The sequence below is a fragment of the Aulonocara sp. 'chitande type north' Nkhata Bay genome, linkage group LG11, assembly GCF_057382095.1.
Source record: "Aulonocara sp. 'chitande type north' Nkhata Bay isolate Kocher_YH1m ecotype deep benthic linkage group LG11, A_spYH_male_GT1.1, whole genome shotgun sequence".
Classification (NCBI taxonomy): Eukaryota; Metazoa; Chordata; class Actinopteri; order Cichliformes; family Cichlidae; genus Aulonocara; species Aulonocara sp. 'chitande type north' Nkhata Bay.
Window position 1 is genome coordinate 22,535,418 of NC_141354.1, and position 21,737 is coordinate 22,557,154.

General features: G+C 39.6%; 3 protein-coding genes across 5 annotated transcripts; 2 read left to right on the plus strand and 1 right to left on the minus strand.

Annotated features, from left to right (window-relative positions):
* Window positions 1–4,512: 4,512 nt before the first annotated feature.
* On the plus strand, window positions 4,513–15,400 carry gnl2 (G protein nucleolar 2). The gene is made up of 16 exons (XM_086311136.1): window positions 4,513–4,743; window positions 5,371–5,455; window positions 5,555–5,649; window positions 5,854–5,993; window positions 8,684–8,868; window positions 8,979–9,045; window positions 9,126–9,284; window positions 9,382–9,495; window positions 11,110–11,238; window positions 11,886–11,990; window positions 12,445–12,603; window positions 13,413–13,520; window positions 13,614–14,095; window positions 14,410–14,492; window positions 14,727–14,806; window positions 14,963–15,400. Exons 1-16 carry the CDS (start codon window positions 4,680–4,682, stop codon window positions 15,098–15,100), a joined length of 2,193 nt encoding a protein of 730 aa, XP_086167262.1. The 5' UTR covers window positions 4,513–4,679; the 3' UTR covers window positions 15,101–15,400.
* dnali1 (dynein, axonemal, light intermediate chain 1) lies at window positions 15,138–17,192 on the minus strand. Its single transcript, XM_086311141.1, has 6 exons — window positions 16,979–17,192; window positions 16,564–16,700; window positions 16,326–16,495; window positions 16,046–16,224; window positions 15,627–15,791; window positions 15,138–15,540 (listed from the first exon to the last, which is right to left on the minus strand). The coding sequence occupies exons 1-6, from the start codon at window positions 17,057–17,059 to the stop codon at window positions 15,505–15,507; spliced, it is 768 nt and encodes a 255-aa protein (XP_086167267.1). The 5' UTR covers window positions 17,060–17,192; the 3' UTR covers window positions 15,138–15,504.
* On the plus strand, window positions 17,184–20,240 carry snip1 (Smad nuclear interacting protein). 3 transcript variants are annotated; one of them, XM_086311139.1, is made up of 5 exons: window positions 17,184–17,230; window positions 17,686–17,883; window positions 18,085–18,211; window positions 18,566–19,107; window positions 19,298–20,240. In XM_086311139.1, the coding sequence occupies exons 2-5, from the start codon at window positions 17,723–17,725 to the stop codon at window positions 19,548–19,550; spliced, it is 1,083 nt and encodes a 360-aa protein (XP_086167265.1). In that variant the 5' UTR covers window positions 17,184–17,230; window positions 17,686–17,722; the 3' UTR covers window positions 19,551–20,240. The 3 variants fall into 3 exon arrangements, with proteins under 3 accessions (XP_086167265.1, XP_086167266.1, XP_086167264.1); XM_086311140.1 differs by lacking the exon at window positions 17,184–17,230 and adding an exon at window positions 17,238–17,587; XM_086311138.1 differs by lacking the exon at window positions 17,184–17,230 and having other exon boundaries at window positions 17,238–17,883.
* Window positions 20,241–21,737: the final 1,497 nt, after the last annotated feature.

Sequence of the window (21,737 nt, forward strand, 5' to 3'; positions counted from 1 at the left end):
CACGATATGTTTTTTTCATTTCAGGCGATAACGATATCAATCACGATATAAGCCAAATAACTATATTTGTAAGATTTAAATGTGCCGTTGCTCACAAGTAAAATGTGAAATAATCAGCAGCTTGTTTTTATTTAAATATTTATTTCCCATAATAAGTTCAACAGGGTAGATGTACTTAAGGAACATGAGACTTTTTCAGATAAATAAATGCAAATATTGCAAACTACACAAAAGGCAGCCGCTAAAGTGCAATTCACTTGTATTTTTATTTTTTATTCCTATTTATTCTATTTATCCCCTTTGTATATTTTATTTATATTTGTCTCTGTATTTATATATATATGTGTGTGTGTGTGTGTGTGTGTGTGTGTGTGTATATATATATATATATATAACATTCTGTAACTGTAACTTCTGTCGGTGCTGTGCTTTTTTGGAAATCGAATTTCCCAGAGGACCCACCCGAGGGATTAATAAAGTTCTATCTTATCTCTTATCTTATCTTAAAGCATTTAAGTTTCAAAATAGAACAAACGAAACAGACTACTAAATTGTCAATTCCACTTAGAAACAAAATATTAATTCTAAAAATAAATCTTAGTTTTACAGAAGAACAGACAAAACTGACTAACTTTTGTCAATATCAAATAAACTGAGAACTAAAAGGAAATTCTCAATCTCTCCTTGTTGTATAGCTTAGCTTTTCAAACAGTTTTAACAGGTACTTTAGTCTGACAAAAGCCGAATGACGAATTAGCGCTTCCAGTCAGAGACTGAGGCTACGTCCACACGTACACGGGTATTTTTGAAAATGGAGATTTTCCGTTTTCGTTTTTAAAAATAATCCCGTCCACACATAAAGGCAGCTACGCTGCTATGAACATGCCAAAGCAGCAGGTGGAGCTAGATTCCTAACCGTGCAGAAATGTTGGCCAATCAGAAGTCTAGAAGCCTCGGTGGGAAAAAGTAAACAAAGCTGAGGCATAGAAGCAGAACCGAGTCGTATGTGTGGAGGGACAGTAACTGTGTGTATATGTAAGCATTTAAACACTGCAGAGAGTAGAATTAACAGTAACAGTGTTGTAGACGTCAAAAAATGCGCACACCTTTGACGCTGCGTTTTCTCCATTGTTCTAGTCCACACGTAAATGCAAAAACTGAGTTTTTAAAAATCTTCGTTTTCAGTGACCAAAAACGCCGTTTACGTGTGGACGAAAGGTGCAAACGCATAGAAAGATCTGCGTTTTCAAAAATACCCGGGTACGTGTGGACGTAGCCTGAGCATGCACCAGTTTATTGTATTTCCAGACTTGCTTTCGGCACAATTTACAGTGCACGCTACTCTGTTTTTTGTCAGACTTGAAATAGCCGAAATACCTTCACACTACGGAACTTCTATGGCTCTTCCGTTCGACAATCTCTCCGGCATTGGAACCATCATCTGTTTTCTCTTCGGTAACCTTCGGTCACGCTCGGTTGATTTTTCTAGTCGGCACACTCATTTCCTCCATTACCCGGGCGGTACGGTGGCTGGCTGCTTCCCAAACGGCTTGGCACTTGTGCTGTACGTAACAAGTCACGTGACGTGACGCTGCGGCTGTGATTGGTTCGGCTCTGCGCTACTTAATTTGGATTGGCTGGTTTTTTTTTTGTTTGTTTTTTTGTTTTTTAAGAGGACAAGAGCGGCGAGGTCTATCGCGATAGTTGAATTTTTCTATCGAGAAAAAGTTATATCGCGATACATATCGTTATCGTTCTATCGCCCAGCTCTAGTTTCAACGTAACTTTATTCTTTCATGAGTTATTTACAAGTTTCTCACCACTTATAAAATGTGTTCAATGTGCTGCCCATTGTGTTGGATTGTCAATGCAACCCTCTTCTCCCACTCTTCACACACTAATCGCAACACCGCAGGAGAAATGCCAGCACAGGCATCCAGTATCCGTAGTTTCAGGTGCTGCACATCTCGTATCTTCACACCATAGACAATTGCCTTCAGATGACCCCAAAGATAAAAGTCTAAGGGGGTCAGATCGGGAGACCTTGGGGGCCATTCAACTGGCCCACGATGACCAATCCACTTTCCAGGAAACTGTTCATCTAGGAATGCTCGGACCTGGCACCCATAATGTGGTGGCGCACCATCTTGCTGGAAAAACTCAGGGAACGTGCCAGCTTCAGTGCATAAAGAGGGAAACACATCATCATATAGCAATTTCAAATATCCAGTGGCCTTGAGGTTTCCATTGATGAAGAATGGACCCACTATGGTTGTACCCCATATACCACACCAAACCATCACTTTTGTTGTTCCAACAGTCTTGGAGGGATCCATCCAATGTGGGTTAGTGTCAGACCAATAGCGGTGGTTTTGTTTGTTAACTTCACCATTCACATAAAAGTTTGCCTCATCACTGAACAAAATCTTCTGCGTGAACTGAGGGTCCTGTTCCAGTTTTTGTTTTGCCCATTCTGCAAATTCTGTGTGCCGATCTGGGTCATCCTCGTTGAGATGCTGCAGTAGCTGGAGTTTGTATGGGTGCCATTTGTGAGTAGCTAATATCCGCTGAAGGCATGTTCGACTTAATGCCACTCTCCAGTGACATGAGGCGAGTGCTACGCTGTGGGCTCTTGCTGAATGAAGCTAGGACAGCCACTGATGTTTCTTCATTAGTGACAGTTTTCTTGCGTCCACATTTTGGCAAATCCAACACTGAACCAGTTTCACGAAACTTAGCAAGCAGTTTGCTAACTGTAGCATTGGAGATGGGTGGTCTCGTAGGGTGTCTTGCATTGAAATCTGCTGCAATGACCCGGTTACTGCGTTCACCAGATATCAACACAATTTCGATCCGCTCCTCACGTGTTAACCTCTTCGACATGTCAATGGCTGTGAACAAAGAGAAACTTGTAAATAACTCATGAAAGAATAAAGTTACGTTGAAACCAAGCACACCATTGTTTTTCTTGTGACATTACCAATAAGTTTGATGTGTCACATGGCCCTCTTCCTATTGAAAAAACAAAAGTTGTATCCAAGATGGCCGACTTCTAAATGGCCACCATGGTCACCACCCATCTTGAGGAGTTTGCCCCCTCACATATACTAATGTGCCACAAACAGGACTTTAATATCACCAACCATCCCCATGTTATTACGCTGTATCCATATAAATGGCCCACCCTGTACTTCAACAGACGCCCTCTGCAGGTAGACAGTTAGTAGCTGTCCACGGACTGACAACGCGTTACCACCGCAGAACCATAATTTCCCTCCAGGCTTTACTTACAGCCAATGGCTGTGTCCCAATTCAGGGTCTGCACGCTTCAAGTACGCATTTTAAGTGTGATTACGTCACCGCCACGCGACGACGGCTGTCCCAATTCGAAGTGTACTTCAAATGCATACTCCAAATGCGCCGTCGATTTCCCCAAATATCAAGCGTGGTCCGTGCACGCTTCGTGGTCCCATATATCCCACAATTCACAGCGCGGCGGTGGGTGTGGATAATTTTGCCGCAAAATACGGCAGAAGGGAGCGGCCGAAGAGTGAACTGTAAGTACTCAATATGACGTCACTTATTTATGTGCGAATGTTTAATAATGAAGAACATTAAAACATTGCTGTTGGCCACATGTCGGCAAAGTTATGTGACATTAGTGATGTTTGTACTTTCAGCCTCTACACACACACACACACACATATATATATATATATATATATAAAACACCCAGCACGCCCCTGCGGGCGGTTTATCCTTCAAGCTCGGGTCCTCTACCAGAGGCCTGGGAGCTTGAGGGTCCTGCGCAGTATCTTAGCTGTTCCCAGGACTGCGCTCTTCTGGACAGAGATCTCCGATGTTATTCCCGGGATCTGCTGGAGCCACTCGCCTAGCTTATATATATATATATATATATATATATATATATATATATATATATATATATATATATATATATATATATAAGATAAGATAACCTTTATTAGTCCCACACGTGGGAAATTTGTTTTATATATATATAAAATATATATATATGTATCTGACAATACTATAATATTGGCCATATTATATTTACATTACCACAGTGAGATGACTTTAGTCTCATGAACAACAAGAGCTAATTGTTATTTACTAACTACTCTTGAACTGACTGTTCAGTACAGAAATGAAGCCCAACAATCATGTTTTACAGTCCCGTAGTCTCAGCCTCAGATACTCAACTAATCAAAGTTATGTCATGACAAAAATGAATGACCAAATGACCAACAAAACATTTTTCTCCTTCATTTATGTCATACTATCTCGCGTTTCTCGCGGTTAGTATCATGGTTGCTAGGCAACCTGAACAGCGCGACGAAGGCCAGACCGTCCCATTTCACAAGACTCTCACTTCCGCACTTCTCGTACTTATAGTACGCACCGTACGTAGTACGCGTAGTGCGCGTACTTCAAGCGTGCAGACCCTGAATTGGGACACAGCCTAAGTACGCACGCAGGAGCTTTCTGATTGGTTCTCACCTCCGTCGCTCTATTGATGATGTCCTTCCTGTTCACCCTAAGAACACGTGTAGGGTGTACATTTTCGAGCTGAGGGGAATAACGGCAACAAAACATCGCCGTTCAGACACCTTCGTATTTTTTTTTCTGTGGAAGGCTTTACCGAGTAAGAGGGCAACATGGTGAAGACACGGTACAAGGGGAAAAGCTCAATAAACCCCTCAACATCCAGCAGCAACCCCGGTGAGCTAACTCTCCCATTAGCCAAACTGCTTGTTTACAGCTAATGCTAATTGTTGCTAGTCATTGTCAGAGAAAGTCATATTTGCGTTATTTTAGATAATAATAGCGTTGCGTATCAAAATAAGACTTCACAGCGGTGTGATGAATCTAAAACTTAACTTACACTGTTGCGTACTGTAGGAAGATATAGCCTTTTAAGTTTTGTCGTGTCAAACACCTGTTTTATGAAAGTTAAACATATTTACGGTAAAATCTGAGCTGCAATCTTGGGGTGGAAAATGATGCTCCTTTAAAAATGAACGTGTACGGTGTGTCTGGTTAGTAGTCATAACTAGCAATGCAGTATATCTTGATAGGAATTATAAAGTTACGTGTTTGTATAAGCTGTTAACAGCACTATACCGGCACCTTACACTGAAACCCAGTCATTTGTTCAGCACATTTAAAACTGTTTAAGGTAATAAAACATGAATGTTGTTGCACGGTCCTTAAAAAAAAATCAGAGGCCTTAGTTGATTATAAATATGGTATTTCCCTTGCAATAAATTGACTAACAAGTAAGTGCATTGTAATAACATGTGGGTTTCGTTAATGAGCCGTTAAAGTAAACATAAATTTATTCGACAGATCGAGCCAAAGGTGCTGGTGGAAACAACATGAGGGACCGAGCCACTATCAAGCGCCTGAATATGTACAGACAAAAACAAAGATGGTAAGCAAATATTTTTCTTTTCTTTTTTATTGATATAGTTTACTGTTACAATGTAAGGTAAGTGATGTGTCAAGAATTAAAGAGATCTTTTGTCCACAGTGATAGCCGTGGAAAAGTCGTCAAACCTTTACAGTACCAGTCCACAGTAGCTCCGGGAACTGTTGCCAGAGTTGAACCTAACATCAAATGGTTTGGTGAGAAATGTCTTTACTGTTGTGTATGTTATAGTGTATACTGTAAATTAATTAAATTGGAGGTAATACCATTTGCTCATATGTTGCTCTTGTTTGAAATATTGTCAGTTGAATTTGTAAAAATAAAATGTTCACTACAATAATACCATATCATTTTTATTCTTATTATATGACTATCCCATATTTCTATACTCTGTATTTAAGCAAATACCCGTGTGATCAAGCAGTCATCCCTCCAGAAATTCCAGGAGGAGATGGAGGCAGTAAAGAAGGATCCATATCGTGTGGTGATGAGACAAAGCAAATTGCCTATGTCCCTTTTGCACGATAGAGTCAAAGCCCATGTGAGTATAAAGGCTTTAAAGCTTATTCTTGTAAGATTTTTATTATATATGTATGTATTGTTATGAACAGTCACCACCAACACACTGAAATTAAAATGAAGCAGTTGAGATGTGTTTGAATTGCAGAGGTGACATCTTAATTCAAGGAGTTTAACAAAAAATATTGAATTTGTTGTTTAGGAATTACATGTATTTTTATCCATAGTCTTCCATTTTCAGAGGCTCAGAAAAAATAAATAATAATAACTGGATGTGAAACGCTGTCAGGTATAGACCTAACTGTATAATTAAAATGCAAACCTTGGGATCTAAACATGATAACAAAATAATAGCAAAACAACAAATTGTGCCAACAAGGGTAAAAAACAAAAACAAGAGATTTAAAAGAGGACACACAGTTTGCTTGCCTGAGATGTCTAACCATGGCATTACTGGGCGTAGGGACCCAGACAACAAAGGCCAACTACTGCAGTAAGAAAACACAAGTAAGCCTTCCAGGATCTCTAACAGTAGCACATGGGGAGTTAGGTGGTTCCAGCTGTGGTGTGGAGGCGAGTCTTTATCGGCTACCTCAGAATTTTAATAAAGGTCAGCAAGGATGGATGTAATATATCACTTTTCCAAGTATGTGTTAATAGCCTGGCAAAATAAAGTGCATTGCATTGATAACAGTATAATGGCAGCATTTATTAAGCTTGCTTTCTCAGAGTTTTACAGGCAACTTCTTAATTGCCTCTTGGGGGTGAATAAAGTCTTCTGATTCTGAAACTGCAGATGCCAGGGAGTGTACTTCATCTGACACTGCTTTCTATTTCCGTGTGGATGGAGTGTACCTGAAAGTCGGCACAGAGCCTGTGACAAAATTAATGTTTAAAGAACAAGGCCGCAGAAGAAAGGAATAACTTAATATTAGATAGCTGTCTTTGCAAGTAAGGCTGTTTGGTCAGCTGAGAATGTAAGGAGTCTAAAAATAACTTAGACATTGCATTATTTCAAACATTAATAAGCAACGCACCCTCAATAAAAGAGAAACTAATAATGTGGTTCGTGCTGAGGCTAAAAGGATAAGTTTCCATGGATTTGAAGTAAATCAGCTGCAGGGTATTTTGGGGTATCCTATTTTTATTTCAGCGAAGCAGGCAGACATCAAAGGTAAAGGGCTACATGTGGGGGGGGGGAAATCAACCGAAACTGCTCTAGCAAACACACTTCTTCACGTTACTTTATAAGATGTTGTGGTCTGGTGTATCTTCTGATACAGTAGCTGACTGCTGGGGCAGTCGTAGTGATGCATAGTAAAAACGGGATTTAACACCCCCCCCCCCCCCCCCCCCCCCCCCCCAAGAAGAAATAAATAAATAAAAATAAAATCAAAGATTATGTTATTAATAAATAAAGTATGTGATTTAAAGTGTTCTGTAAGCTTAAATATAAATAGCTCTTTGCACATGGGTCTAAACTTGCTTACGACAGTGGGATTAAGAGAGTGATTCTTTTAAAGGGGTTAACAAGTGGCATGTTTAAAATTTGAGTAGGAAATAACCAGTAAGTGGAATGCGTTTAATAATGACTAAAGTAAGTAATGCAGATAAAGATCATAGCTATTTTCGTCTGTGTGAGTAAACTCTTTCTTGAGGCTTCATGAGGTGAGACGAATAAGAGGACTCACTTTAATCCTCATACAATTTTTCCTCTGCCCTACTGTGAACCTGAATGTACTGGCTTACGCTAGGCATGAGAGAGCTGCCTTCATCCAGACTTGGATTTTTTTTCCCTTCAACATAACCAACACAGTTCTAAATAAAATCCAGTTCTTGTTCTTGTGCCATGTGCTATAGTCCCTCATGAAGTTGAGGCATTTCTTAGAGTGTGAAAGAGTTCAAAATAATCTCTTAATTCATCACCGGGTTACCAGAAGATGACCTTTTATTATTTTTATTAATATTACAATTATGTAACTAAATGGCACAGAAGTGCTAGTAAAGTATGAAAGTGCTCTGTAATCTTAATGTATGATCACTGAATGACCAGTGGAATGATATTGCTCCAAAAGGCAGACAAATTAAGCAAGAGCCAGTGGTTCAGTCAGAAAAATGTGTTTTCAAACAACCAGAGTGCTTTGTAGGACCTCTTGGCAGATAGTTGAGGTGACCTGAGGCTGTAAACAGTGTTGTTTCTGACTAACCTGCTCCTCCACCCCTCGTGGCAGTTTTGCAATAGAGGTATGGCGTGTGTTTTAAGATCGCTGGAACACTTAATCAGCACTGGCATAGTCTTTGCTGTTTCACTGGCTTTGTCGCATATTTGGGTGTTCTGTTTAATATATTAATTTATTGTGTGTTTCTGACTGAAACTGTTGGAGAGCTGTTTGTGACTGTATCACAAACTGTGTTTTAACATTGGAAAAAAAAGAGCTTTATGTTTCCTCTCTGCTTAAATACAGCATGATAATGTTAAATTTAAATGGATTTTGCAGTCCAGCTTCAACATCTGGATCCTTTAAGTGTGTTGTTCATGCTGGAAAGAACAAAGTCCAAACTTAATAAAACCACAGTCATAATTCTATCTGATTTTGTAAATAAATGATATAAGGTCCTGCTGTAAGTATATTGCTGGCAGAGCTATTCACTGTTAATATAAAAACTTTTTTTTTTTTTATCACAAAATGTTCTATCTTTCTATAATTGCAGAACTCTAAGGTTCACATTCTAGACACGGAGGGTTTTGAGAACACTTTTGGACCTAAGGCTCAAAGGAAGAGGCCCAGTCTTGTTGTGGGCGATGTCAAGGACCTTGTAGAGCAAGCTGAGGCCTCAGCCCTAAGTTATAATGCAGAAAATGACAAAGACCTGGTTACCGAGGACACAGGGGTCCGGTAAGAATTTTCTTTTTGTTTCTTCTTTCTTTGTTTTTTTTGTTTTTAAATGCATTTTTAAATGCATTTAAAGTGTCGTTAAATCCCTGCTACTTTTTTATTCACTAAAGGGCGGAAGCACGTGAGGAGATTTTCAAAAAGGGTCAGTCCAAGAGAATCTGGGGAGAACTTTACAAGGTATCGTCTCCACCTTGTGTAGTATGTTAGTGCAGTAAAGTGTTGTGTGGTCATTCTCGAGTCCTCTTTTATTTTTACAGGTGATTGACTCATCTGATGTCATCATCCAAGTGCTGGATGCCCGAGATCCTATGGGAACACGGTCTAAGAGCATTGAAACGTATCTAAAGAAAGAGAAATCCTGGAAACATCTGATCTTTGTTCTAAACAAGTGTGACCTTGTGCCCACCTGGGTCACGGTAAGATATTTACAGCACACCCCCCTGGTTTCCTGTATGACTGGTTGTAGTTGCTTTTCTTAGTATTAAACTTGGTCTCTGCTCATTGTTAAACCAGAAACGTTGGGTGGCTGTTCTGTCTCAAGAATATCCCACTTTGGCTTTCCACGCCAGCCTCACAAACTCATTTGGTAAGGGCTCTCTCATCCAGCTGCTCAGGCAGTTTGGCAAGGTAAGAAATGCTTTTTGTTCGAAATGCAAAAACTTTCACAAATAAAATATTTGAGTTGTTTTATTATATAGAGTTTTAAAAAATACATTTATCATCATGTTGTTGTGCAAGATAATAGATTTGTCAACTGGTAGTAATTTGTAACAACTTAATGTGTATATAGCTGTGAACACAATATCTGATGCTTAATTAGGTTAGCTGGGACACTGTAGGCATTTAATGAGCAGTATTTAATGTGTTAATGTTAGAATCACAAACATTGGAATAAACATATCTGTTTGATGACAAGCTACATTGGTTTGTCAATTGTGCATTATTATTGTTTTGCATCATATTTCCTTTCGATTTTTAAACACTTTACTAAACTGTAAAATATGCTTTTAGGTCTTTAAGTAGTTTACATTGACACAATATATTAATTTAGCTGCAGTAAACCACCACAGTGGAGTTTCAATCAAGCTGTAACTGAAGATTGACAGGCTGTCTGCTTTAAATCAAGGGGTTTACCAAAAGTATTGCATTAACTTTTTATAAATCACATCCATATACAGTCCCCCATTTTCAGAGGCTCAAATGTAATTGGCTAATTGACTGAAAGGTAGTTTCATGGTTAGGTGAGTCCCGTTCCTTTGTTATTCCATGACAAATTAAACAGATAACTTATTCGGATCATTTACAACAAGGTACAAACCACTGGTTACAAACATTAAAAGGGCAGGTTAGACCATATCAGAGGACATGTGAAAGAGTCTCCGCAGTTCTGGAAAACAAATCACTGAAAACCGAGATGAACTTTTATCAGAGTAATGGATAGAGAAAAGTATAGAGAAGGAGAGAAACAGCGCATGAGCTGATTAATCCCACATTATATTTCAAACATAGTAGAAGCAATGTCATAACATAGACATGTATGGCTGCCAGTGGACATGGACCACTTGTGTTTACTGATGATGTGACTGCTGATATAAGTAGCAAAATGAATTTGCACTTCACTGCGCAAATGGATAATGATCCAAAACATACTGCAAAAGAAACCCAAGAGATTCTCAAGGCAAATCAATGGAATATTCTTCACTGGCCAAGACAGTCACCTGATCTCAACCCAACATGAACATGCTTTTGAGTTACAGAAGACAAAACTGAAGCTGTTTTTCAAAAGAGGGCAGCAGCTGAAGACAGCTGCAGTAAAGGCCTGGTACACCATGTGAAAGAAGGACATGCAGCATCTGGTGATGTCCATTAGTTCTAGACTTCAGGCTGTCTTTCTGAGGTTACTTTTCAGCTTCTGAAAATGGGGAACTGTGTATAAAAATGGCAGTAATTCCTGAACATTTAACTCGGTGCATTTTTGTTAAACCACTTGAATTAAAGCTGAAATGAAGCACTTTTTTTTTATCCACTGTGGTGGTCTACAGAGGCTAAACTACAAAGAATGCTTCATTGTCCCAAAACTGTGCTGTGTTCCACACAGTTACAACCATAACATTAGATTATGTATTGCCCTGACTGCCCTGGCAGCATACTTGAGAAAAGCTTGAAAGAGACAACAGAGGAATTACATCCCTTCAAAGAGGACAGACAAAGACTTCCTGACTTTATTTTTCCCTCACGCAGCTCCACACAGACAAAAAACAAATAAGTGTGGGTTTCATCGGATATCCAAATGTTGGAAAAAGCTCGATCATCAACACTCTGAGGTCAAAGAAGGTTTGCAATGTTGCACCCCTCGCTGGAGAAACGAAGGTAAAATCAATGTATCGTATTAACTATACAGTAGTTAGGTTCACATGATTATATTTTGGGTTTAGTCAAAGTCCCGTTGCTGCTTAATGTTGATGGCTTCAATAACAGAAGCAGTCTACCCTCTGTTTTTAAAAATATAACTGAAAAACTAAGTGGAGAGTAAAAGAGTAAAAACAACCATTTTTTATCCTTCATTTCCTCTCTCTTCATCTGTTTATCCTTTTTGGAAACAAATGAAGGGTTGAAACCTTGGCGTACAAAGACCGGTCAAGGGGAAAGTCAGGGGAAAATGGCTTTACCTTTAGAGCCAAAATTGTAAGCTTGGACTGTAACTGAGCAGTTTTTCTGCACACCTATCCAGTGACTCTCATAGGCCTGTGGCCAGCAGTGCTTTATTTCCCACCTTGTGTTTTATTCTCAGCACATACTCAGCAATTACGAAAGCCAAACAAGGTTATGATCCGTAGCACTTTCATAGATCACGTACATTTTGCTTTCCCACTTATAATTCTTTCAGCAGTTTTTCCTTGTTTTAAGATTTTATATCAAATGATACCAACAAGGTGAAATGTGTTTCTCATCGTTTGTGAAACAGAATTTCATGGACCACACATACAGCGTTAATCTTTCTCTCTCTTTTGTTTAAGGTGTGGCAGTACATCACTTTGATGAGGCGCATCTTCCTCATTGACTGCCCTGGTGTTGTCTACCCCTCAGAAGACAGTGAATCTGATATTGTTTTGAAAGGAGTAGTAAGTCTGTTTTTTAAAGTTTATTCCAATTGATTTTTTTTTTTTATTAATTAATTTGAGTTTTTTTAATGTCTGCCACTGCAGTATAATAAGAAGGGTGAATTTATTTGGACTTCCCATAAAACTAGGAAAAACAATAACATCTGAAAATCTAAGCACAGATCCGAGAAATGGTGTCCTGGTAACTTAGTATAATTCACCGAACTGTTAATGTTGTATTTTTAACAGTCTCGAGGATTCGGGGAATAACGAACTGAGACTTTAAAGTGGTTTGGGCTTCATAATACTAATACCCAACTGTTTTTAAAAATGTCTTTATCTGCTCTATTTCTGATCCTCGGGATCCTTGTGGGGCATCCGAGGTTCAGCATTTCACCCTTAAAGTCAGCGTAACTGAAAGGTTGCACGTTCACGTCTTAAAGTACTCATCTTTTTCTTTCCCCTTTTTGCAAAGGTTCAAGTGGAAAAGATCAAGAACCCAGAGGAGCACATCGGTGCAGTACTGGAGCGGGCCAAACCAGAATACATTCAGAAGACCTACCGCATCCCTACTTGGAACTGTGCTGATGACTTTCTTGAGAAACTGGCGTTTCGCACAGGGAAACTTTTGAAGGTTCATTTTCTTATTTAGAGGCTATACTTGCAAACTGCTTTGTATATTTTTTCCAAACATTTGCTTTATAAGTTCTGATGATATAAAAAATATATAATTTTATAGCTACAATGGAGCATTTTAACTCATTGTATGTGTAAGAGGTAATGGTTAAGGTTTATTTTTCAGCTTGGGTATTTATTGTGCTGTTTTTCTAGAAACAAGTGTTTTAATGCCTCTGTGTAGTTTTGTGGGGAAGTTAATGACTGCTGACTTTGCTGCAAAAGCAGGTTTTACAAACATTTTTCCCCTTAAAGTTGTGTTCCTACCAACTTCATTGTTGCACATTTCTCCCATGTATTTGAATTTAGGACTCTCCTTGAGCCTTATTTCTCTCTAAAAATGCTGTACTGTCTTGACATTTTCTCTGAAATATGGCGTAGGCAGAAATCTAGAGAAGGCAGGACTGAAACAAAAACAGCCCTCCCCCCCTGAAGAGCTTGGGTCTTATGTATGTGCTGTGTATGCATTTAAAAAAGTTACATTCACTTCATTCTCCACATAGGACACGATGAGCTCTTATTTACCAGATGGAAACTCTCTGCTTAACTGATTGTACCGCCAAACTTTCTTTCTGCTTGGACTCTCTCCTTTCACTGCCAAATGTTTAAGTCTGAAAATAGAGTCCAGAAGAGCTGCAGGGCTACAGCTGCCTCTGAAACACTAGATATATATATATTTTTTAAATGTATTTATTTATTGCTGCCTACTTCAGCTTTAAATCACTAAGTCTTAAGATGTCTTAGCAATCTCTTCTTGTTTTTGTACAGGGCGGTGAGCCAGATCTCGCCACAGTCTCTAAAATGGTATTGAATGACTGGCAGAGAGGACGTATCCCCTTCTTTGTGAAACCCCCTGGACCTGAAGGAGATCAAGAGGTAAGATTACACTGAATTTCTCTCTAGGGCTTTTTAAGCGCACCAAACTGTGCCCTCAGTGTAAACCTGTTTTTATTGCTGTGTTTTCGCTAGGATGAGAAGCCACTGCCAGTTGCAGGACCGTCGGAGGTAGTAGAGCATGTGCAGAAGGAACAACCAGACAATCCGGACGCCATCTCAGAGGAACGTGAGGAAGAACAGCAGAGACAGAAGGAACAGGTCCAGAAGATTCTGGCTAATGTCAGACAAAACTTTGGCAAAATCAGTGTGGCTCCAGAGTTCAGCGAGGAAGACTTAGTTCCCATGGACATGCCTGATCTGGACATGTCAGATTTTTCTGGCTCTGATGGTGAGGAAGATGAGGGCACAGAGGAAAACGAAGGCAAAGAGGAAGATGCGACAAGCGTTGAACCAGCTGATGAAGTGACTGACATCTCTGAGCCCACAACCTCTCAGACTGAAAAGACAAACGGCAGCAAGAGTTCACGGGAGGTCATACGTGAGCTGGATGTGAAAATCGCCAAGTACAAGCAGTTTCTGGACCGAGCCAAATCCAATCGCTTCTCTGCAATCCGGTCAGTCTGCTCAAGCCCAAACCTCACTCGCATATTTTCTTTGTCTTGTGTACTGCCACCATTGTGTTTCGTCCAGTAACGTAATGTGAAGTTGTCAGACTAGCAGTGATCATTTTGATGCCATAACGTTTGTGTCTTTTGTGTTCTTTAATGCTTGTGTTGAATTTCAGCACACACTGAAGAACAAAGTCAAGTAACCGCTGTATAGTTAATCTGAGCCTAATTTAATTACTGTTCATTTCAGCTGACCCCAACAGGGATAAACTGTTTGCCTTGTTTTGTAATGATTTACTTTTTTCCATTTCTTTGGACAGGATACCTAAGGCGCTTTCTGACAAAGTGTTCACAGACATCAAGACTAAACAGTCAGCAGCGACTAAGCAAGCACAGAAGAAAGGTAGTCAGTCAGCTTGTTTGTTATGACTTTGTATGGTTCTGGATGTAAAAATAATTTGGGAAAGGCTTTATCAGATGTGGTTAAGGTCCAATAAACCTTCTGCAGTTCCAACAGAATAATCAATTACTGATATTTATCAACTTGATATTTTGCACAAACTTTAGATTTGAATGGGTACGTCAAGTTAACATTCAGGCAGTGACATCAGATCTGTTCATCTTTCTTTGAATTCAGCTCCAAACCAGAGGGGTAAAAAGAGGAAAGCTGAGGAGGGTGAGGACCTGGCCCAGCCGAACAGACTCACGTCTAAACAGGTATGCGGTGTTTGTTCTCTCTGATGTCAAACAGGCCAGATTTCTCTGGTGAATGTTCTTCTTACTGATGTAACATTGGAAATGAAAAGCTCTGGTCTTTTTTAGAAGAAGATTTCACTTTTTTTCCTCTTCTGTTTCTCTTTTCTTTCTCTACAGAGAAGAGCAATGGATCGTGCTCAGAGGACGAAGAAAGTTGGCGTACGTTATTATGAAACTCACAATGTGAAGAACAAGAACAAAAAAATCCCAGCATCAGGCACAGAAGGTCAAAATACCAAGAAATCGAAGCACTAGACTGGAGTTGAATAAAATAAAACACACATGTAAGAAATCTGTATCTAAATTAGCCTGAAGCTATTTTTATTGGGATAAAAAAAGGTTGGCAGAAGGTGGAACACTAAGGTGGTCTTAATCAACTTGATGCCTTATCTTCATGACTGTTGTAACTTTGTCCCCTCAGTGCAGAACTGTATTTGAATGACATTTCATTCATCATATACAAGTGTACTGCTCTCTTGACGTTCAAGAGCAATGTGCAGTAGTTGTTTGAAGTGTACTTGTTATGCCAGAACAATAAAACATTTGTAAATTACACTAAGTTTTTACTTTAATGTATCATTAAGCAATAAGATGAATTACAAGTGAACACAATCTTGTACAGAGAAATGCCAGCTAAGTGTTTGTTTGTTTTTGTTTTTTTACTTCTTTGGTGCAATTATCTCTTCCAGTTGAGCCTGAAAAGAAAAAAGGGGTGGTTAAGAAATCTTTAGACAACACAATCTACAAGAATTATTCTCTGATATGTAATTGAAAAAGTCACCTTAAGCTGTTGGTTGGTTCTCTTTAGGAACTGGATCTCGTCATCGTGCCTCTTTTCCTCTAGCTGTCGCTTTTCAGCTTCTATCTTCTCAACTGTTTCACATTTAGCCTTCTCTTCATTCAGCGCCTTCTTCAGTTCTTGTTTCTCGTTCTCTAGCTCCAAAATCTGCCCGTATAACAACGCATACGTGTGAGTTTGTTATTGATGCAGGGTCAATCCTGTAAAAAGCACTGCAGCCACTGTCATTGTACAGTAACTGTAAAATAGAGAAATTGTGCTCTCTGCTGGACTCCTAGCTAAATGACAGCTGAACTACATGAGTGGCGAAGTAAGTTTCCCAGCATCTATAAATTGCTTAGTATTAAAAATATATATTGTGACCCTGTATTTGTAACTCATAAGGAACCTGATATCCTTACTCTGTTTTTCATATTAGCTTCGCCCTTCTTAGCCTGCAGTGCCTTTCTCATGCCGTAAGCTATGCTGCTTTCATACACGGTCTGGTAGGCAGCAATGGTCATCTGAATCTCATCTCTGACCAGCCACAATAGCATACCCCTCTCAGCGCAGTTGATGGTTACCTGTCTGAGTAATTCATCTCAAAAGAAAAAGAATGACAAAAAAACTTATGTGATTTATTGTATTTATGTGTATTGATTCTACCTTCTATAATCAGCAACATCTCAGCTTCTTCCTTACCAAAACACTGGGAATAGAGCTCCCTGCGGACAGGGCAGATTCCTGTTTCTTTGGCCTGTCTTTGCTGCAGTTTTGTGTTTAGGAGTTCTTCTAGGTGCAACACATCTGCTCTCGTACAAGGTGTACTGGATACTTTCTGCACCCACAGTTGGTTTCCCTCCATCCACTCCCTGTAAGAGGAAAATTTGTAAAGTTCTGAACTTGCTGAAGAACACGCTATGGATAGAAAAAACTCTACCTGGGTGGGAGGATTGAATTGAGGAGCTCCTCATTTTCCTGCTTAGTAGCCTCAGTAGATGCTGATTTTGGTTTAGGAGGTGGTGGAACAGGTGTAGAGTCAATGGGCTGCTGAGGGCTTACTTTCAAAGGGCGTCCCTGTAGTGACAGATGTTTCATAAACTATCAGACAAACATATTATTACCCTGATTTGATTTTTTTAAATGACTGATACATTTTCGTAAATCTATTATAAAATACACCTTACAGAACCACCTTGTAACTGTGTATGCATGCAAATATATTAGTGGATGTAAGTATAATTGCATTAAGCTTTAATCAGACTCTCGGGATCTTGGATAGCATAACTTTTACATTAATCTCAAATCTATCCCTGAGACTTGTGCCATAAACACGGCTGGCTCGATAAACTCACCTTTGGTGATTTTCTGTCTGTGCTTTTGTTGACCAGAACTGGATTGTCGTATTTCAGCAGCGTGTCAGCTGGAGGAATCATTGTCGTTTACAATAGAGGAATAGAATAAACTTATACAGTAAAACCTGAAACTTCTTGGTCTAGCGTTTAGTTACATAAAGTTCACGCTCATTGTTTGGGTTGTCTTGGCAACAATGTCCGTTACGTTTTAATGTGTGCGAGCGGAATCAGCGCTTAGCTCCAGGAGTACAGGCTAGTGACACTTTTTTTTTCAAAAATTCTTTTGAGATAAATGCATTTTTATCAGTATTTTAAAAAATCTATTTAAAAGAGCCAAGTGGGATGTTTGTTTGTTTTTTACTTTTACCACCTTGTGTATCTTTTACTTTTACTATGCCTTTTTTGTTTGTTTTGTGTTTACTGGCTGCATCAAGTAAAAGTAATGTGTGTTAAACGAATATGTAAATAATGAAAGAATGTGCCAGCTTTTTCAATACACTAAATATTTAGGCTGTACAGGAAATAAACTGGCCGGCATCTCATGTCGGAACCAACGTGAGACATGGACACTGGCGGAGCTTAATTCTCGGTGAACCTCGGGAAGCGGAAGTGCGTGATCTCGGCGTAACGGGCGAAGTTTGTTACATGCCGAGGCTTTTGTTTTTTTTGTACATACAGTGGTGTGGTTGAAAATGTATGCTTTTTAGGTTATACAACGGTCGATTTGAGAGAATTATTTTAAGCATGGCCAAAGAGAAGCGACACAGGAGAAGAGAAAGTCCGGAGCGTGAAGCCGAAGTAAAGATAAAGCAGGAGAAACTGAGCCCTGCTAGGCCACAGAGATCACGCCGCTCCAGGTCGAGATCCCCCGGCAACTCCAGTCCACAGAGAGGAGGAACGAGTCGGTGTGTGCACTAAAGTTATCATACCACCTTAATTTTGCCACATGTGTCATATTGATCAACTTGACAACCGTGACAGAGTCAGTTTTTTTGAGTATATCGCTGTAGTACTTACTTGGGCTAGCTACAGCCACTAGTTGCATCTCAACGGTGGGAAATGTCGTGTGAACGGTCGCTTAATACTCTCTTGTGTTCTTCATTTAGGTCACCTGCAAGGACGAGGGACCGTTCACCAGGTAGAAGGGGAACCTCTCCCGCCAGAAGAAGCAGCAGATCTCCGAGAAAAAGGAGAAGCCGTAGTCCTCACCACGGGGATGTCAGAGTAAAGCGGGTGATTAGTTTCAAATTATTGGGAAACATTTTGCAATTCAGCAGCACCACTGGAGTATAAAGTGATCTAGGTGGTATAAAGTACTCATCTGGAATTTACCACACAGAAGCTTGTGTAACCCAAGTGCTAGTCAGATAGTACTAACAGTCTGAGGCAGTCTGTTTTCTGTGTAGAGACCCAACATTGGTCTACAGTTGTCCCATTTTTAATGTTTTTCAGAGGCATCTGGCAGTAATGACAATATATGTCAAACAAACTAGAGCCCACTATTCCATACTGAAGGGTAATGCAGTACAACATAATTAACTACTCAAAAATGTAACTGTGTAAGTATTCTGTAAATATATGTCACAGGAACGGGATGAGCATAGAGCTAGCGGCGACGAGAGAAGAAGAAGAAATGAGCAACCAGAGGACAGACGGAGTAGGTGGGAATCTGATAGGCCACGGGAGAGAGAGCGCGGTGGGGAGAGGCATAGGGAGCGAAATGCTCTTGCCTCTCAACAAGCTGAACGACAGCAGCAAGATGAGAGACGCAGGGAAAATCGCCAGCGACGTGAAGAAAACCAAGAGCGAGACTTGGGGAGGTCAGAAGAAGAGGGTGATGAGGCAAGCGCTGCTCCTGCTGTGAAAGAGAAGCCAAACTTTGAACTTTCAGGGGCACTCACAGAAGACACAAACACATTTCGGGGAGTGGTGATCAAGTACAACGAGCCGCCTGAGGCTCGGATTCCGAAGCGCCGATGGCGACTGTACCCTTTCAAGAATGATGAGGCTCTTCCAGTCATGTACATTCACAGACAGAGTGCCTATTTGTTGGGGCGACAGAGAAGAATTGCTGATATCCCGATTGATCACCCATCCTGCTCCAAGCAACATGCAGTATTCCAGTACAGGTAGGAAGAACAGTCATCAGCACATTTTTATTTATTTTTTTACTCTAGTTTTCTTTTTGTTTGAAAAGCATGCTCGATCTGTGGTGATTACTATTTACTATTGTTGTTGTCCAATATGTTGAATGACTCTTTAGTCGTGATCCCCATTTGCAAATAGATCATGTCCACCATTCTGTCTTCATTTCTACAGACTGGTGGAGTTTACGCGGGCAGATGGCACCACGGGCCGGAGGGTAAAGCCTTACATTATTGACCTTGGCTCTGGCAATGGCACTTATCTGAACAACCAGCGTATCGAGCCCCAGCGGTACTATGAACTCAAAGAAAAAGATGTCATAAAATTTGGCTTCAGCAGCCGTGAATACGTGCTGCTTCACGAGTTCTCAGACACAACCGAGGTAGACGCCAAGCAGGAAGAGGAAGACGAGGGCCTTGATGAGTAAATTGTTCCAAAGTACTTGATTGCCGAAGTTCATTCAGGTTAGATAATATCATCATCAAAAACAACAACAGAAAAAGAACTGTTTCTGCAGGGAATGGAGCAATAAGTTTGAACTGGTAAATGCAGGAACTGATTTAAGTAATGGAACAGGATTTGTTGGTGTATATTGTGTAATTACTGATCTCTTGCTTGAACCTGCCACAGCTGTCTCAAAGAAGACTTTTTCTCAGGTTGTATAATGTCTATGTGATAAGTGACGGATCTTACATCTCACATTGCTCGCATTACATTAAGATGTGCTCAGTGACAGATAAAGATATCTCACCAATCTATAGTTATATATTCTATATTTTTTTTGCACCACAGCACTTAGTGCAAAGCATAGCTAATTGTCTATGTCCATGCTATATGTGTCAGTGTACATTACATTATTGGAATGTGAACTCTAGATTCATGTTTAAAAAGCATTTTTATTGTCAGAGTAAACATTGCAGTATAAGATGTAAGGATATTTCCTTTTCCTTTTTTTGTCTTTGCTTGTAGTGCAGGAAAAATTATTAACGCTGTTGTGTTCCCTCGCACTACTGGAATCTGTATGCACCATTCTTATTTTTGCCCATTCATAGAAGTTCATAGTAAATTTTCATTTTTGTACTGTAAATAAATTTTTGAAGAGTTTTATTGGAGCAAACTGGTGTCCGTTTGTTTCATAAAATGTCCCGTTTTAAGGAGGACAATAGGCACCATAATTATTTAACAAGTGGGTAATACAATTTGTTTATGATAATTTAAGCCTTTTAATTACAGTACTCTCTAATAGTCATCATCATTTATTTATATAGCACTTTTAAAACACACCTGGTAGACCAAAGTGTTGTACAATATAAATATAGTAATAGCAAAAACCAGAAATAGCAATAAAATTAATTAAAAAAAAATGTCAGTCACCCACAGACTTAAAAGCCAGGGAATAAAAATAGGCTTTTAATCTGGACTTAAAAACTGGCACTGATGTAGCTTCTCTAATATGGAGAGGAAGGCTATTCCAAAGCATTGGAGCCGCAACAGAGAACGCTTGGTCTCCTCTAAGCTTTAGCTGTGACTTTGGGACTGAAAGCAACAGTTGCTCAGCTGACCGAAGCAAACGAATAGGGACACGAGGCCTCAACAAATCAGACAAATAAACTTGTCCCTGTCCAACCCCTATTAAAAGAGAATTGCAATAATCCAAATGTGAAGTATCCCTTCATTTCTTTATATTGTGCTAGGAAAATGGGTGCAACAATTTACTGAAAGACATGCAAAAAAAAGTACAGTAAGGCAAAAATAGTTTGTACAGTTCTGTACTATTAAAAGTCGATACTTGATAGAACCGCCTTTATTCCCCAGCACAGCAAAATCTCTTGACACTTCTTTAAGCAGTTTTCTAGGCTTCTTGAAAGACTTCCCTAAGTTTTTCTTTGTATGTTGCCTGCCTTTTGTTTGACAACATTGAGGATCTGGCTCTGGGGAGGCCGATCCATGTGCAATGACAATAAAGTTGAGTTCTATTCAATTCTATTCATTTTTTAAAAAGTACAGCGTACTTACAATGTAAGATGTCGAAATGTTGTTTATTTTTCCGCTAAATAACCAGGAAATTACACTGTACTGCTTGTGCTTGTGCACTACATAGATTACAGTATATTTTTTTCCTTGTTTCCTGGAAAAAATTACTCGTTGCTCCCTTATTCTGCTATACCTATCTTTAAATATTTATTTATAATTACTTTCTAATTTCAAATAAAACACGCTGAAATTCCATTTAATCACGGGGAAATTACGCCCTTGGTAGTGTGCCGTATTATAAAGTGCTACCAAAATGACTGTAGATTTCAGAAATCCTTCTAAAATAAATAAAAGAATCTCATGAATCACTTTGTTATGTTCTGTGCTTTTTTGTGCTAATAATACATAATATCTGTATAATAAAAAATACCACCTAAACTCACGCGCGCCATACAAATTGAAAGCTGCACACTCCGTCATCTGAAAAGTAAGTCCATGTGGTCTGTTGGTCAAACACCCACAACTGCGCCATCACCGGAGCGCCAAGGGTGCTCTGTTGACACTACATTGGGACTGCGAGAATTTTGTTTTACTTAGACGTCTCAGACTCGTGCTCCTCATAGAGGACAAGAAGGACTTG